At 42.0% G+C, this 18,444-nt stretch overlaps 1 protein-coding gene and 1 long non-coding RNA gene across 7 annotated transcripts in view; one reads left to right on the forward strand and one right to left on the reverse strand.

Annotated features, from left to right (window-relative positions):
* LOC127124671 (uncharacterized) overlaps window positions 1-18,444 on the forward strand; it is a 48,641-nt gene that overhangs the window by 16,828 nt on the left and 13,369 nt on the right. The window contains exon 2 of one of the 5 annotated variants that reach the window (XM_051054171.1): window positions 341-2,207. The exons of the other annotated variants lie outside the window; for them this stretch is intronic. Coding sequence (XP_050910128.1) covers window positions 389-1,732 — 1,344 coding nt within the window. The 5' untranslated portion in view covers window positions 341-388 and the 3' untranslated portion in view covers window positions 1,733-2,207. Of the gene's footprint in view, window positions 1-340; window positions 2,208-18,444 lie in introns of those variants that run through there. 5 annotated transcript variants of the gene reach the window in all.
* LOC127124844 (uncharacterized) lies at window positions 7,471-8,743 on the reverse strand. 2 transcript variants are annotated; one of them, XR_007804332.1, is made up of 2 exons: window positions 8,701-8,743; window positions 7,471-8,587 (listed from the first exon to the last, which is right to left on the reverse strand). It is a non-coding gene; the product is annotated as an uncharacterized LOC127124844 (long non-coding RNA). The 2 variants fall into 2 exon arrangements; XR_007804326.1 differs by having other exon boundaries at window positions 7,471-8,620; window positions 8,701-8,742.

Genomic DNA, 18,444 nt, shown 5'->3' on the forward strand with positions numbered 1-18,444 from the left:
CCCTGTTCGTACAATACGAGAATCCCACTTAGATTAGATCATTTCAGAACTCCCATCACATTGTGGCTAGCCCACCATTGCGAGGAAGTTTTGAACTTGATCCGTGAGTCTAAGTTCCTTCCTTGAAAACATAACTTTAGAACCTACCTTTGGGAATTTCTAATCAGAGAAACTTGTACTTCTTCCTCTTATCCTGACGTACCTGACGTGTGAATAATCTTGAGTCTGTATTCCTTTCCGAAGAACATGGCACAATTTCATGCATTCGCATATCATAAACATGCATTGCATTTCATCTTCCAGAAACAAAAACTTACACCATATTCTACCCTTTGTCCAGTAAACGCTGACTACTCGACACCGGTACGAGACACGCTGCAATTACAAGATGACACTTGAACAGCTTGAAGCCAACCAAGTTTCGATGAGGACCGACATTGACTCCATGCAGGCAAAGATGGATCGCTTGCTGGAAACCATGTTACTCTTGGCCCAAAAGGAGAAGGATGCTGAGACTAACGCTGAAGCTAGGAAAGTTGCTGCCGAGTTTGGATCGCCATCACTTAGCATCCCTGGAGTAACTAACCTTGATGGTAATCCTGCCCATCCTGAGGGAGGACCGATCCTTATTCCTGTTCCCATGGTCAACATGAACCCCCGTGAGCATTCTGCTACATCTGCTCGCCATGGATCCGTGATGGGCGATGAAGATCCGTATGACGCTTTCTTCATGCCACAACCCGCCAAGCTTGCTGTTGGAGGTCTCCCAAACCCAAATGTTGATAGACTCCAGGCTTTGGAGGAAAAGTTTAAGTCCTTGGAGGTTCACACTACTCCCGGTTTAGACGCCGTTGATATGTGCCTGGAGCCAGGACTCGTGATTCCACAAAAATTCAAAGTCCCAGACTTTGACAAGTACAAAGGGATCAGCTGCCCGAGAACTCACCTCAGAGCTTATTGCCGTAAGATGGCTGCCCACATCAGTAATGATCAACTCCTGATTCATTACTTCCAAGATAGTCTCAGTGGGGCATCCTTGGAGTGGTACATGCAATTGGAGAAAGGTCAGGTCCAGTCATGGAGAGACCTTGCTGAAGCATTCCTCAGGCATTACCAGTACAATACTGATCTAGCACCCAATCGCACACAGCTGCAAGACATGACTCAGCGCAATAATGAGCCATTCAAGGAATATGCACAACGTTGGAGAGAGCTAGCGGCTCGTGTTCAACCTCCTCTCCTCGACAAAGAACTAATTGATATGTTTATGGGAACCCTGCACACCCAGTACATGGAGAAGATGGTAGGATCCAGTTTCCCAACTTTTTCTGAGGTCGTCTCTGTGGGAGAACGAATTGAGAGCCAGATCAAGAAGGGAAAGCTACCTTGTGCTGCTAATGCCTCAAATGGGATGAAGAAACCTTATCCTAATCTCCCAAAGAAGCCAGAAGGGCAAACCAATGCCATAATGAGAGGAGGAGGATATAGGGCACGTCCGTATGCTCCTATGCCTTACGATCAGTTTCTGCGGTCATCCCGACACCATATCAGCCACCCTATCAACAACAGTATCAACAGCCTTATCAACAGCCGGCTTACCAACAGCCGCATCAAAATCAACAGCAACGTGCTCCACAACCACGTCCACCTAACCAGCAAAGGGCAAGGAGGCCAGAAAGACATTTCGATCCTTTGCCAGTACCATACAGCAAGATCCTTCCCTACCTGCTAAAGGATGGATCAATTGTTTTGAAGGAGCTAACACCTGCAACTCCGCCATATCTACCAGGCTACAACGTCAATGCTCACTGTGAGTATCACATGGGTGCCCCAGGGCACACAATAGAGAACTGTAAGGCTTTCAAGCACAAGGTCCAGGACTTGGTTGATAGTAAGGCACTTACATTCACACCAGTGAGGCCAAACGTTGCAACGAACCCCATGCTGGCGCATGCAGAGTCAAGTGAAGCTCGAAGGTAAAGCTTCCCACCAGCCTGAACAAGCAGAGCATTTCCTCCGAAGAATCAAAAGATGAAGGCCTGTTCATCTGAATGAAGGCAATCATTGTGCCATTTTTACCATTTTTGCATTCTTGTAATTTGATCTTGTTTGTCTAAGTACTGTATGCTCTAAACATTGTCATTTGTATTTGGTTTTATTAATGGGATGATTATGCATGCTTTGAATCAATCTTTCATATTCACTCATCTATCACATTTGCAAATCACAAACACATACTTTTCCACCTCACTTTCTTTCATCACACTATTGTTAGTAAATGTTGGAAGGAGGATGACGAAAACAAAATACTCATAATTACTGATTGTATGCTTTCGGATAAAACCTTGCTGATGATGTACAGGCATTGTTTCAAATCCCCAAATACTGGAGAGATAAGGAGTTAATCCATAGTCAACCACTTCGAGCCTAGAAGTAGGAGTTTCTTTCAGATCTACAAACCCTTATGCTTAACCGGGGGCAGGGTAGTGTTCAGTTGATTTGACTACACATTCAAATTACAAGATGAAATATCCCATACAAGGATCAATCACATGATATTCTTCACACACATATTGAAGTGTCGAAGAAACCATACAAATCCAAAATTTAGGTTCGTTGTTCTTCAATGACCAATGACTTGGCAGTCACAATTCCAAAAAAAAAATCAAAGAAAAAACCCGCTAAGTCTAACACCCTGAAAGGAGACTTAGGCAAAAACTGGGGCAATCCCGATGGATTAAAGCTTCAAACAGAGCGGTCCATGCAAAAGTTAGGGATCAAAGCAAAAATCAAAAGAGGCAATGAAAATCTTCAACAAAAACAAAACAAGATTCAGTGACCACCATATCAAGAATCAAAAGGTCACCGACATCCAAAAAACGAAATAAGGTGGCTGCCATTCCAAGAGACCTTGAATCACCATCTTTACCCTTACACCTGCAAAAGACGAACGTGTGTGAATTAACTGAACGTAGGATTGGAGGTCATCATGAAGAAGGGGTGGGTTAAAATAAACTTTGAGCCTTATATCCTTTTGTTTCAATAACCATGAACCAAGCCACGTTACAACCCTCAAAAGACCTAATTGAAGTAAGGTTTGTTCTGAAGGCATACTATAGCAAGGTTGAGTAAACTGACTCCCAAAGATTTGCTAATATTCTCTTCTCACTATATCATTCACACACTAGCTGAATCAGCACCGCGTTTGGACTCATGGTCCACTCGTCACACACTACCACAACACTCTGAGTGAATGATTGTTTTTTAAAATTTGCATAATCGTTGCATTAAAATCACCATTTCTTGAATAACAATTCTTAATTATCAGTCAGTACTTGATATCGAGAAAGATCCTACAAAGGGCAATTCAAGGGGCACTTGATTGATGGTGCTGACACATATCAAGACCATCTTGTGAATCAGGGGCATGGCATCTTTTGATCATATTGACCTAAGACGTAGTCTGTGTAAGACAAATCTCCAAGCATCGGTTGATCAGGGAAAAAAACACTTCAATACTCAGTCCGTCTGGGGCAAGTCCCTCAAAGGCTAATCAGGGGCAGACCATTGCAAGATTCAGGAGTTGGGAAAAATAAACTCAGGCCATGTCATGGGATAATCACTCCTAAGGTTACCTTTCAAGGAAAATTCCTTTGAACACCCTACAGTCAGGGGCAAGACAAGTTGCAAGGGGCAAAATTCCCTTCATATCTTCAAGTCAGTCAAGCAGATTGCATCAAGACATTAGCGACTACTTGAATTCACAACAAAAACGTCGAAAGTTCCTACCAGTACAACATCATACCTTGACAAGAATCCTTAGAGCACGTCAAAAGCACAATCATCATGCGTTAATCACGTCGCTATGCTCAGTTACAGGCTGGCCAGGCATCTTAGAAGAAGAATCGAGATCTTCTCGAAGACAAATACATAATATATCAGCAAGAGATCAAACTTGGGGCACCAAGAGTATCCGCATCTATTGCGTGTTCATCACATCATCAGCTACCGAGTGTCGGGAAGTCAGATCATGTCACCAATCAACAGTCCAATCCACATTGACAATTACCAAAAAAACCAAAGCCCGCCTTGGTGGCACCTACACAAAACAAAAATAACCAACATTGGTTTCCAAAAATACATCACCTTTAAAAGGGGGCCAATCCCAAACAAACCAATCATTCTTTGCATTTAAACATGCATCACATACATCACCTCATACATAACGCATACATATCATTCATGTACATAACACGAATCAAAACCCAAGGTTTAGTCATAGGCATCCAGGCCAATCCTCAATTGAGTCATTGTCACTTTCTCTGAGTGAGTTCCTACCCTATTGGGCGTTCCCCATTGAGTTATATCCTTTAATCTTTGGTTAATAAGATGTCATCCTCAGCTAAGTCAAGCAATGTTTCTTTAAACACTTACCTTGTTTCACATTGAGCGTCCCTCAATGAGTCGTTTCCTGTAACCTTTTGTTGACAGACACTACATCTCCCCAGAGAATATTGGCTTTGCAACCTTTGTTGACAGAAACTACATCTCCCCAGAGAATATTGGCTTTGCAACCTTTTGTTGTCAATACCCCGAGCAAGTCTCATCCAGCAATGTTCCAATGCTACCTAACAAATCAGGTTTACTGAACTTTGTCGGTAGCTTTGTTTTTCCAATATTTTTCTCACTATCATCCTTTTGGTGGAAGCCCAATGAGGAATAATATTGATCATCACCCTGTTTACGATCACCGTTATCCTTTTGGTAATGGTAAATCCTTGATATTTGCGATCTTACTGTCATCCTTTTGGTGTCGAAGATCCTTGAAGTTTTGGTCCAACCTTCATCCTTTTGGTGAATGGTGACCTCTACAATTATTACAGCCTACCGTCATCCTTTTGGTGTCGGCGATCCTTATGGTGATAAGCAATCCTTGTCATTTTGGTTCAACCATCATCCTTTTGGTGATGACGTCCAGTTCAATCCAATATCATCCTTTTGGTGATAGGGACTATGGAGTTCAGTTTAAGCTATCATCCTTTTGGTGATGGTGACATTTGGAAAGTCCATTCCCACTGTCATCCTTTTGGTGTCAGCAATATTTGAAGTTATTATAACTTATTATCATCCTTTTGGTGGTAACATGTTTTGAAGTTATGATCTCACCTTTATCCTTTTGGTGATGGTGATTGTGGATTCATTATCATCCTTTTGGTGATAACGATTTCTGTTGTGTTGTAGTGCCTTCATCCTTTGGTGATGGTGACTATCGACTTATTATCATCCTTTTGGTGGTAACAAGTTGTGTCTTTTGACAATACCTTCATCCTTTTGGTGATGGTGATTGTTGACTTATTATCATCATTTTGGTGATAACAAGTTTGTGTCTTGATCCTACCTTCATCCTTTTGGTGATGGTGATCAATTGCGTGTGTGCTTCTTATCATCCTTTTGGTGGTAACAAGTTTTGTCGTTTGACAATACCTTCATCCTTTTGGTGATGGTGATTGTTGACTTCTTATCATCCTTTTGGTGATAACAAGTTTGTGTCTTGATCATACCTTCATCCTTTTGGTGATGGTGATCATTGCGTGTGTGCTTATTATCATCCTTTTGGTGGTAACTAAGTTTTGTCGTTTGACAATACCTTCATCCTTTTGGTGATGGTGATTGTTGACTTCTTATCATCCTTTTGGTGATAACAAGTTTGTGTCTTGATCCTACCTTCATCCTTTTGGTGATGGTGATCAATTGCGTGTGTGCTTATTATCATCCTTTTGGTGATAACTAAGTTTTGTCGTTTGACAACACCTTCATCCTTTTGGTGATGGTGATTGTTGACTTCTTATCATCCTTTTGGTGATAACAAGTTTGTGTCTTGATCCTACCTTCATCCTTTTAGTGATGGTGATCAGTTGCGTGAGTGCTTATTATCATCCTTTTGGTGGTAACTAAGTTTTGTCGTTTGACAGTACCTTCATCCTTTTGGTGATGGTGATTATCATCCTTTTGGTGATAACAAATTTGTCTTGATCTTACCTTCATCCTTTTGGTGACGGTGATCAATTGCGTTGTGTGCTTATTATCATCCTTTTGGTGGTAACAAGTTTTATCTTTTAATTATACCTTCATCCTTTTGGTGATGGTGATTATCATCCTTTTGGTGATAACAAGTTTGTCTTGATCTTACCTTCATCCTTTGGTGACGATGATCGATTGTGTGTTGATTTATTATCATCCTTTTGGTGATAACAAGTTTGTTGTGTGACTATACCTTCATCCTTTTGGTGAATGGTGATCATTGAAGTTGTTTGACTTATTATCATCCTTTTGGTGATAACAAGTTTTGATTGTTGGATATTACCTTCATCCTTTTGGTGACGGTGATCTTTGAAGTTGATGAATTAACTATCATCCTTTTGGTGATAGTCTTGATACTATACTCTCAGTAATGGGAATCTTTGGATTGTGTCTAGCTTTCATCCTTTAGGTGATAGCGAGATTTGTTGTTAATCTTACCATCATCCTTTTGGTGATGGCGATCTTTGTTGTAGCCACTGTAACCATCATCCTTTTGGTGATGACTACCTTTGAAACTCAACTTATCCATCATCCTTTTGGTGATGACAATCCTCAAAATCATGGTGAATCTCTGTCATCCTTTTGGTGTCAGAAAACCGATCCCAATTTTGTCTTTACATCAGAAACGACCTTTACAAGGTTTGAATGTTGACTCGAGGGTTGACATTGATCGGACATCCTACCCCAATACCTTGGTGCCGTTAGAATCCATTGCATTTCATTTCAAAGGACAAATTTGGGTCTTTTTATATTTAATTACCTTCCACCACGAATGTACGAAGACTGTCGTCATTCTTACCCTCTGGTTCAAGTTAATTAAATAGGGGCAACTGTCATACCCCAATTTTGTCCGGGCATATTTAAATTTCGATAAAAAAATCAATTTCATTTTTTTTACATCATATGCATAGCATAACATGCATTCCATCATAAATAATGCATAAAAACATGCATTTCAATAAAATCAATTTCGTCTAGGAGTATGGTTTATTGCACAAATACAAGGAAAAGGGATATCTTCTTGAGGTGGAATGCTAGTATGGATCAAGGTCAGGTTTGAGTTTCGTCTTGCCAACACCATAATGCTAAATCCTTAAGCAAAGTCATGAACATGGTTTATTACAGACAGCAATCGCTGACATGCCAAAGTAGTCCATAACCTTTAATGAGATCACGGTTGGTTTGAGAACATTGCTTATTTTGTTTTTTGCACCTTACTGAACCAAGTTGGCAAGAGTTGACAAGATATTAAATGAATGACTTAAATTCACGATTTTTGTTCTTCATTTGTAATCATCATTTAGGCCACAGATTAAGAGGTCTTTAGGATAAAGACCAAGTGTTCAGACGTGTGTCAAATGGCCAAGAATCCCAAAATACAATATGGCATGGTTTAAAAATATCAATGTAGAATTACATTAGCTGAACAAATTTTGGATTTTTACAAACATAATTGTTTCAATTGCCATTAATGGAAATACATCATTGTTTTCGATTACAAGCAATCCTAGGTTCTGAATAATATTACAGCCAAGCCAAATGGAAGAAATAATTTTCTAAAAAAATCAAGAATACACATCATCCTGTCATGACAGTCGCCCATGCCCTTCCCTGCATTATGCTTCCATAAACCGTTTAGGAACCGCAGGGGTATCCTCCAGCACCATACTCTGACCGGCAAATGAATACATGGTTTGTTTCTGTTGTCGCCACTTGCTATAAGTATAGTACCTGCTGCAAGCCAAATCCAAACGTGTATAACATAAACCCAAAACTGCAACCTGCAAAGACCGCAGAAGCTCCACATTAATACAAACAGCAAGCGAAGGCATAAGTTTACAATTTGTATTCTTAAACTTCACGGTTCACAGAAGTCCTAGCCTATGATCTGAAGACATGTTGGCAATACAAGAGAATATTATTCAAGCAGTGAAATAGCATGGCAGCTGAGCAATACAAAGCACTCTCTTCATCAAGTAATTCCAAGAATTCGCGAGACACGTCCTGATAAGCATACCGCAAACTGCAATCCAGATGCCGATTACATAATATACCAGCTAGAGTGAGTAAGGTTAGCCGAAGCCAAAAGGCCAGTATTATCGTGGGATTTCATGTTGTTGCAAGAGGGGAAACAATACCAGGCAGTGTTCTGAACTTAAGACCATAACCAGGTTGCGCAAAACCGTGGAACATAACTTAGCATGCCACCATTTCCAGTCATTCATCACGAGAAAATTACATTAATCATGAGGACGGTATATTCGGCAAAACAGTGAATTCTACATTACAGTCTGGAAATGCATAACGTGAATTAAAGACATGAATATGCCACTTAAACCAGGGCCTATTCCTTTACAAACTTGCTGCAGATTCAGTACACAAACCAAGACAAAAGGCACATAATAAAACCTGTTACTACAGTTTCTGCAGAATTGACTAGGAGGTCTCAACAAGGACTGAGATTGTTGGCTAGCCGTCAATGACAAGGACCGAGCTTGTGAATCAACTGCAGGTGTACATAGAAGAAAGCCAATAAAAACTGCCAATGCACATAGTTCGTCATGATTAAAATGGTGTAAGGAAATGCTATCACGGGACTGTGATGAGAGTTAACCATACCATTTGTGTGTAAACCAGGATTAGCTATCAGGGAGCTAGACGTCACCCGATTAAAACATTATTCAAACCACAACACTTCAAATCATAATATTTCAAAACATTTCTACAATTTCCAAATCCTTTTAAATTCCATATTTCAGATGAAAAGAGGATAGGAGGCGTACGCCTCACTGTCTTTCGATTATTCGAATAATTGGCGTACGCCACATTGCTCGAATCTTCGTCATCAAATTAAAACCTTAATCATATACATTCCAACCTCATTTTCTAAATCAACTACAAATTCCAAATCCTTTTAATTCCATATTTCAGATGAAAAGAGGATAGGAGGCGTACGCCTCACTATCTTTCGATTATTCGAATAATTGGCGTACGCCACATTGCTCGAATCTTCGTCATCAATGCAAACCTACCAAATTCAAATCCAAACGATTTTCACAAATCAAATACGATATCAAAAAACATATCGTTTACAATTTAAACCTCGGATGATAAAAGAGGGGAGGCGTACGCCTCACCATCTCTCAATTATTTGGATAATTGGCGTACGCCATATTGCACAAATTATCGACTTCCGACTAAAACATGTTAAATAAAATTGGATAAGGGAATAGGAGGCGCACGCCTCATTATTCCTTGAATAAGCAAGTAGGAGACGTACGCCTCATTACCGTGCGTATTCAGCATCCACAAACAAACTTTCAAAATAATTCGAACGAAAAAGGAATAGAAGGCGTACGCCTTATTATTCTTCGAAAGAATTGGACGATTGGTGTACACCACATTGCTCAATCTTTCGTCGTTCTCCAAAAAACATCTCAAACACGTCAAACCTAATTTCTCGCCCCCGAGCGATCGAAACCAATCAACCATCAAACCCAAACACATCAATTCAACTTGTCACCCCCGCGTGACCAAAACCCTTCCAAAAAGAACACTGTCAATCCTTTCTAATGCGCACAACAAACCAGTGCTAGAGCCTCCCCCGAGAGTAGACAAGCCAGCGTTTAGCCGTTAGAACGCCGACCTACACAGTCGTTCATCAAAACAAAACCCAACAATATTCGTAGTAGCCCGAACTACGAATGCTCTGATTTCCTTATTGCACTATAAGGATACGTAGGCAGGAGATTGCTGTATCTTCGCGAGCACACTAATAAAAAACCTCCCATTTCCCCCTCCTGAGGTCTTCATCCATATCTATCATCAATTTTAATCACTCGAAGCAAGCAGATAAACAGTCAATTAAACAGTCAAATAGCAAAATCAGACTAAGAGGTTCCCGTTGAGTACAACGGACGTAAGGGGTGCTAATACCTTCCCCTTCCGTAATCGACTCCCGAACCCGAATATGGTTGCGACGACCATTATTCTTATCTTTAAAGGTTTTCTCGATATTTTCCTATTCCTTCATTGGAATGAATAAAGTTCGGTGGTGACTCTGTATACATGCATTTTCGACGCCATGAAATTTGGTGTATAGGATGATTCCTTCGACATATGATGACATGAGATCAACGTCTGGCCAATAAGTTTGGTTCGACACTTCGACAAAACGGAGGTCTCAATATTTCGACAGGATATCTACAGCTAGGGGGGACATCTTTGACAAACATGGAAAAACATTGCAGTGCATCAACAATTCGACAAACGAAAGCCTGAAGGAAGACGTCATTTCGATTCAAAATACAAATTCAAATTCAAATTCAAAGAAGTCGTGACGATTGGCAGAGGACACATGGAAGCACCTGGCGAAAAATTGAAAGTCGTTCGTCACCGTTTTAGGATTTAGCCGTTAGTAACAGTTATGTTATTTGTATATAAATAGGGTAGTTGTTATCGGAAAAAGTGTGAGATTTTACTTGTACAAAATTCCTGAAAACACTCAAAGTACCCGTGTGAGAGAAAAGAGTCATATTCGGAACATGTATGTGTAAAACACCAATTTCTTTCAAAGTTTTATTTCATAGAAAGCAAAGTTCTTCATATTTTCTTTTTACATCTTCCAGTCTATTACTTCTTCTGCACTTTAATTTCGACGCTTTACAGTTCGCTAGTTTATCTTTTGCTATTTTACTTTATTCCGTCAAGATCATTTCTTTTACGCTGTAATTAACACCTTTTCGACATAAAACGATTAGAGAACCAAAATGAAATATACAAAAATCATTCTAAACATATTCAAGACCATATAGTTCTACACATGTCCTAGGATTTGTGTGGTTGATCCTGCAAGTAACCCAATTCTACAAGTTTTGGTAAACCAGAGGTTGTTCGTCAAAATTCACAGCGAACAAATTGGCACGCCCAGTGGGACAGTGCAGAAATCTAAAAACGCAGATAACCGTTAGCCAAATTGTTTCTTCGTTGCATGAGACTAAGAAGCGGTAAATTGACCGTATCCGACGTAGAAATACCTAAAAGAACGAGAGTAAGAGAAATGGCGAACCATCCAAGTAATCCAAACGAATCCATCCCAGTACTCAACCCCGTCCCTTCGACAGAAGGCAATATAGGACCGATAGCGGTGTCAAAAGTTGTACCTTCGTCAACAGGATCAGTGCCAGCGGTTTCGATATCACAAAACGCGCCTAGTTCGTCCTTCAGGGCACAACAAATGCCCGTTAGGACACCCCCTCCCGTGGGAAACACTTCTAGGCCTTTTGTAACAAATTTCGCCATGCCTCCGCCTGGTAGGGAACAACCCTTCGGAATGCCAACCTCGGTAATGGAAAATTTGCACAATTCCCCGTTGATATATTCGGATTCGATGGCCAACGTGTCTTCACCCTTACAAGGGTCAGGATATGGTGGAAACGTGAGTAGACTAAACCAACAACCATTTTACGTGCCGCCGATAACAAATAATTCGGCACAAGTAATTAGACAACAAATGGACGAGAGTAATCACGATATGGTCCAAATGTTGACGCAACAGATGGGTGCAGTGTTTAACCCTCTTATACAAAACACCACCCAAACAAACCAATTATTGGCAGCGCAGATGACGCGCATCGCTGATTTCTTTGGGGTCCCTCAAACGCAACACAGAGAGCGAATGGTTCATAACCCAGCGGTAGCAGTCCAGGAAGAGCCCACGATAAACCAGATGCCGTTGGAAAATCCTCAAACGAACTTCAGAAACCAAGAGGATGTAGTCGAACAGCCTCGTGTCGAAATGCCTATTCCACAAGAGCCTAGAAGGATAGTAATCCAGAGAGGCCAAGACGCGGATGCTGTATTGCAACAACGGATACGGTATAATAATCCGCCTGTCGAAAACAATTTGGCAGCCATGGTAGAAACGATAATGGCACAAAATGGGATGAACATGGGTTTACAAAGGCCTAGTTACGCATCCCCACTCTCGGAATATATCCTGCAAGAAGAACTCCCACCAAGGTGGAAAGTACCCAAGTTCACAAAGTTCTCAGGGGACACTAGTGAGTCAACCATAGAACATGTGGCACGCTATCTGATCGAGGCGGGGGAAGTAGCCCGTAATGAAAATTTGAAAATAAAATATTTCCCTAGTTCTTTAACAAAAAATGCGTTTACTTGGTTTACGTCTCTGCCTGCAAACTCAGTATATACGTGGACCCAATTAGAAAGACTGTTCCATGAGCAATTCTACATGGGACAAACAAAAATAATTCTGAAAGAATTAGCCAGTGTTAAGAGAAAACACTCAGAGCCAATTGATGACTATTTAAATAGGTTCAGATTGCTAAAGGCCAGATGTTTCACCCCGGTGCCAGAACATGAGTTGGTCGAAATGGCCGCAGGAGGACTAGATTATTCTATAAGGAAGAAACTAGATACCCAGTATCTGAGGGATATGGCACAATTAGCAGATAGAGTAAGACAGGTCGAAAGATTAAGGGACGAAAAATTCAAAGCGAATAAGAATAAAAAAGAGAGGGTAGCCTATGTAGGGGTTCGCCAAAATGATGAGTTCGACGAAAATGAACCTAATGACTTTGACGCACAAGAAATCGACCTGGCGGAACTAAAGCAAGGCCCACCTTATTCGTGCAAAGTGCTAACGCCATCGAACGGAAACCCAGTCGAAACCAACGATAAGTTCCCCAAAAGAATTTATACGTTCGACGTCACCAAATGTGACGAAATCTTCGATCTGTTAGTAAAAGACGGCCAATTAATAAAACCACCAGGCGCTAAAGAGCCGCCTATGGAACAACAGAAAAAGAGAGGGTTTTGTAAATACCATAATTTTCTGGGTCATAAAACATCTCGTTGTTTCCTTTTCAGGGATTTTATTCAGAATGCTATTCGTGACGGAAGGCTGAAGTTTGGTGACAAACTAAAACAACAGATGAAGATCGATTTGAATCCTATGCAGGCAGTCGAAGCCCACTACGTGGAACCGTCCATCGTGAACATGGTGGAGGTCGAGGTTGCTCCTGACGGCAACCTGGAAATGGTGGAGACCCCTGGAAGTTTCGACGCAAATGTCAACATGGTCGAGATTGCTGATGATCTCGCAAGCCAGAACGAAGTCGAAGTCACTGAAGATTTCGACAACCAGAAAGGAATGGAAGCCATCGAATGCTTCGACAAGAAGGGCGGTGACAAGAAGGTTCGACAAGAGGAGAATTGGGACCGCTTGGGACAGCCGAGTGGAAAGTATGATTATCTTGTGAAGTACAATGCGCCAGCAAGCTCTCAGATCGATATCGACACAATCCAACCAAGTGGTTGGGGAGATGCGTCATCAGACAACAATGAGGAAATAGTCGAAGAAAGTGAACACTCCCCTAAGATAAAAGAGAGGATTACTGAAGATCCCCTCATTGACAACAAGGCTACTGAAGGCCTTGATTCTGACCAAACAAAGAAGGGTGATACTGCCAACTACGTCAACACTATGAGACCTTTCAGCGAGGAAGTCACAAAAACCAAAACGGAAGCCGTCAACTGTCTTTCGGAGCCCGTGATCAGTAGAATTCTGCGCAGGACAATGGAAGATCCCAGAAGAAACTGGAACAAATGCTGTTGCAAACATGGTCCCAGGGCCATGTCTTGGTGCTGCTGCCCAGGGAAAGAGCTCGACACAACGCCAAACAGCGTCGAAGGCGAAGAGGAGAGACTTGTTAGAAAGATGAACGAATTAAGCATCGCCGACGAACGAAACGTGGGAACAAATATGGTGGAACTATCTCAGGAATACCAGACCGAAGAAGGCGAAGATCGTCGCCAGAAAGAATACCAAAGGTTGGCGTATCCGAGAGAAGAGGAAAACTTAGTGGAGTTCATCAAAAGATGCCAAAGGATGAAAACCGAGGTGATGATGTGCCCCCGCTGCAGTGCAGTCTTCGATAGGAAGGCAGCAACCAACCTGGAAGCGGTAAATAAGGCCAAGAGAAAAGAGAATTGGAGGGCAGTGAGATATGACCCAAGGAGGAGTGATCACCACCAGTGGAGACACGGGGAGAGACGCCAGAACACCTACAAACCATCGGGAAAAGCGACGGACGACAAATGGGTCCAACCCATTAGAGACGCCCAGGGGCAGAAGAAGTGGGGAAAGTTCGAGGTTCAGAGAGGTGCGTCGATGGAGGGCAAGAAGGAAATGGAAAAACATAAGCCAAGACCGTACCCGTCAGAGAATTACAAAGGCAAGAACCCCATGTCTAGATCCCAATGGAGGAGGTTCCAAAGGCAAAAGAGGGCAGAGATAGAGATGGCAAAGAAGAACGTAAACGGAAGGGACGAGGCCGAATCTAGCAACAATCGGCAGATAAAGAGCAGAAAAGAGACTCCCCTCTAGATCAATCCTAGCAGAGTTGTCGAATCGGTGGCGTCGAAAGAGAAGATGCAGGAGTATGATGAAGTAACCGACAATTTTAACTCTGACTCAGAAGCATCTTTCAACGTGATTTGCAACGTGGTCTCTGTTCTCCCCAGAGACTATGACAGAGTCATGGAAATTGAGGATGAAGGAGACGAAATGGAAGAAGAAACAATGGCACACAAGCCCGTCTGCTACTACGTGATGAACAACGGATGCGTCGAAGAGCAGAACGCTTTCTTCGAAAGACCAGACGACTCCATGAAAGCGCATTTGAAACCTCTGTTTATAAAAGGAAAGGTGGAAAATGTTGGCGTGAATAAGATACTGGTGGACGGGGGAGCGGCAGTGAATTTGATGCCCCATTACATGCTGAAGAAGATTGGAAAAGACGATTCGGACGCCAAACCTCATAACATGGTGTTGTCGAATTACGAGGGGAAGATAGGAACACTATGGGAGTCATTCAAGTGAACTTAACTGTGGGAACCATAACGAGGCCTACAATGTTCATAGTCATCGCTTCAAAAGCCAACTACAACCTACTGCTAGGTAGGGAATGGATTCACGGCGTGGGAGCTGTACCCTCTTCAATGCACCAGCGGATAGCCATATGGAGGCCAGATGGAATCGTCGAAAACATCGAGGCTGACCAAAGCTATTTCATGACCGAGGTGAACAGTGTCAACAGCCAAAGCTTCGACAAAAACCTGGCTCATATACCTCCCTGCAGCCCGGCGGAATTCGACTTGAAGACGACAGACAATGCCTATTGCTCCATGTACTTGCATCCAACGCATGGTTTCCAGTGGGATAAAGAAGTGATCGGCGAAACCTACATATGGGGAACCACGCATATAGCGCCGACGGGATGGGGAAGTGAATTTGACGATGACGAGTGAACAATCAGCGATCGAAAAGATTACGGCTTACATAGCCGAAAACAAACTAAAAGAGGCCCTTGAGGCTGAAGTAAAAAATATGGCTGTCGAAGCCAACCAAGAGAACGCCAACAAACAATGTCCCCAAGAAGACGTTGCGGAAGATCATATCACCAACCAAATGGGCGAATGGCAACACCAAAAGCTTGACGCCATTTACGACGACGAACCTCTGGGGTTCGAAAAGGATCCAGTGTCAACTAACGAGAAGATGGTGGCGCAAGATCCTTTAGAGGAAATAAACCTGGGGGTGGGAATAGAGAATAGACCAACGTACATAAGCGCAAAAATGGACCCCCAGTTCAAGGTCGAAATAGTCCAGTTGCTGAAAGAGTTCAAAGACTGCTTCGCATGGGATTATGACGAAATGCCTGGTCTTGACAGAAGTCTGGTCGAAATGCAGTTGCCGATAATGGAGGGAAAGAAGCCAGTAAAGCAGACTCCGAGACGCTTCGCACCAGAAATCCTGTCGAAAATAAAAGAAGAGGTCGAAAGACTTCTAAGATGCAAGTTCATCCGCACAACCAGGTATGTCGAATGGATTGCAAATATTGTTCCAGTAATTAAGAAAAATGGCAAACTAAGGGTATGTATTGATTTTCGAGACTTAAACTCGGCTACCCCAAAGGATGAATATCCTATGCCAGTGGCAGAAATGCTCATAGATTCTGCAGCCGGCCATGAGTACTTAAGTATGCTAGACGGATACTCTGGCTATAACCAAATTTTTATCGCTGAAAAAGATGTTCCTAAAACGGCTTTCCGCTGTCCTAGAGCAATAGGAACGTACGAATGGGTAGTAATGCCTTTTGGTTTAAAGAACGTTGGAGCGACTTACCAGCGTGCAATGAACTCTATCTTTCATGACTTTATCGACACTTTCATGCAAGTGTATATTGACGACATTGTGATTAAGTCTGTTTCAGAGAAAAGTCATATAGATCATCTTCGACAATCTTTTGAGAGGATGAGGAAGTTCGGTTTGAAAATGAACCCACTTAAATGTGCCTTTGGTGTGCAGGCGGGTGATTTCTTAGGTTTTGTGGTCCACAAGAAAGGGATCGAGATAAACGAAAACAAAACCAAATCCATAATGGAAGCGAAAGCGCCATCGGCCAAAAAAGAGTTGCAGTCTCTACTAGGAAAGATCAACTTTCTCAGAAGATTCATCTCCAACCTCAGCGGGAAGACACAAGCTTTTTCTCCTCTACTTCGACTAAAGAAGGAAGACTTCGCGTGGGGGCAAGAACAGCAAGCTGCTTTCGACAGAATCAAGGAATACCTGGCTAGTCCCCCGATCCTGATGTCTCCTTGCAGGAAAAGAAATATGAGATTGTACATCTCGGCGTCGGACAGAACATTAGGAAGTATGTTATGTCAAGAAGACGAAAATGGCGTCGAAAGAGCCATTTATTATCTCAGTAGAGTCTTAAATGATGCCGAAACTAGATATAGCATTATAGAAAAGTTATGTTTGTGTGTATATTTCTCCTGTATAAAACTGAAGCATTATATAAAACCTGTCGATGTACATATTTCTTCCCATTTCGATGTAATAAAGTATATGTTGTCAAAATCTATTTTACATAGTCGAATTGGAAAATGGGCTCTAGCTTTAACAGAATACTCCCTGAAATATCTGCCTTTAAAGGCTATGAAAGGGCAAGTGGTCGCTGATTTCATAGCCGACCATTCTATAAACGAAGACGTAGAATACGTCGAATTAGAACCCTGGAAATTGTACTTCGATGGTTCCAGTCATAAAAATGGAACGGGCGTGGGAATGTTGATTATTTCGCCTAACAAAATCCCAACAAGATTCAAGTACAAAGTCGAAAGTCTGTGTTCGAACAACGAAGCAGAATATGAAGCTTTGATTGCTGGACTCGAAATCTTGTTGAAATTGGGGGCAACGAGAGTCGAAATAATGGGTGACTCCGAACTAGTGATAAAGCAGTTGACGAAAGAATACAAGTGCGTGAAAGAAAACTTAATCATGTACTTTGTGATAGCCAATAGACTTCTCAAGGAGTTTGACAATGTGGCCCTCAGGCACATTCCCAGGTCGAAGAATCAAGAGGCGAACGATCTTGCTCAACTAGCATTCGGATATAGGGTGTCGAAAGAAAGGTTAGAAGAAGCCATCGAAGTCAGAGGGAGAGTCGTGTCCACCAGGTTGTCCCCATCAGATCTGGAATCAATAAAGTTAGGATACGGAGACGAACATAACTTTGAGATATTCAACATAGACGATTCAGGAGTCACAGACTGGAGAAAGCCTATTAAGAGTTACCTACAAGACCTAAATCAGAAAATAGAAAGAAGGATAAAATACAGAGCTTTGAGTTACGTACTGTTCGGAAACGAATTGTTCAAAAAGACTGCAGAAGGGGTATTGCTGAAATGCTTGGGTGAGGATGAAGCCTACATAGCATTATCGAACGTGCACAGTGGAGCATGTGGCGCACACCAAGCAGGGCACAAAATGAAGTGGTTATTATTTCGACAAGGAATGTACTGGCCTACAATGCTGAAAGATTGTATCGAATTTGCGAAGGGATGTCAAGAATGTCAAGTACATGCAGGCATACCACACGTCCCTGCAAGTGAGTTGCACTCAATTATAAAACCTTGGCCCTTTAGAGGATGGGCTTTGGACTTAATTGGGTAAATTCGACCGGCTTCCTCAAAAGGGCAAAGGTACATTTTGGTTGGGATAGACTATTTCACAAAATGGACCGAAGCTATACCATTGGCGAATGTAGACCAAGAAGCAGTCATAGACTTTATCCAAAAATACATAATTTGCAAATTTGGGATACCGGAGACAATAACGACAGACCAAGAATCTGTGTTCACTGGCAAAAACATGCAGAAATTTGCACAAGAAACAGGCTTTAAGCTCCTTACTTCGACATCGTACTACGCTCAAGCCAATGGGCAAGTTGAAGCAGCCAACAAGGTAGTGATAAACTTGATTAAGAAGCATGT

The sequence above is a fragment of the Lathyrus oleraceus genome, chromosome 1 (assembly GCF_024323335.1).
Source record: "Lathyrus oleraceus cultivar Zhongwan6 chromosome 1, CAAS_Psat_ZW6_1.0, whole genome shotgun sequence".
Lineage (NCBI taxonomy): Eukaryota > Viridiplantae > Streptophyta > Magnoliopsida > Fabales > Fabaceae > Lathyrus > Lathyrus oleraceus.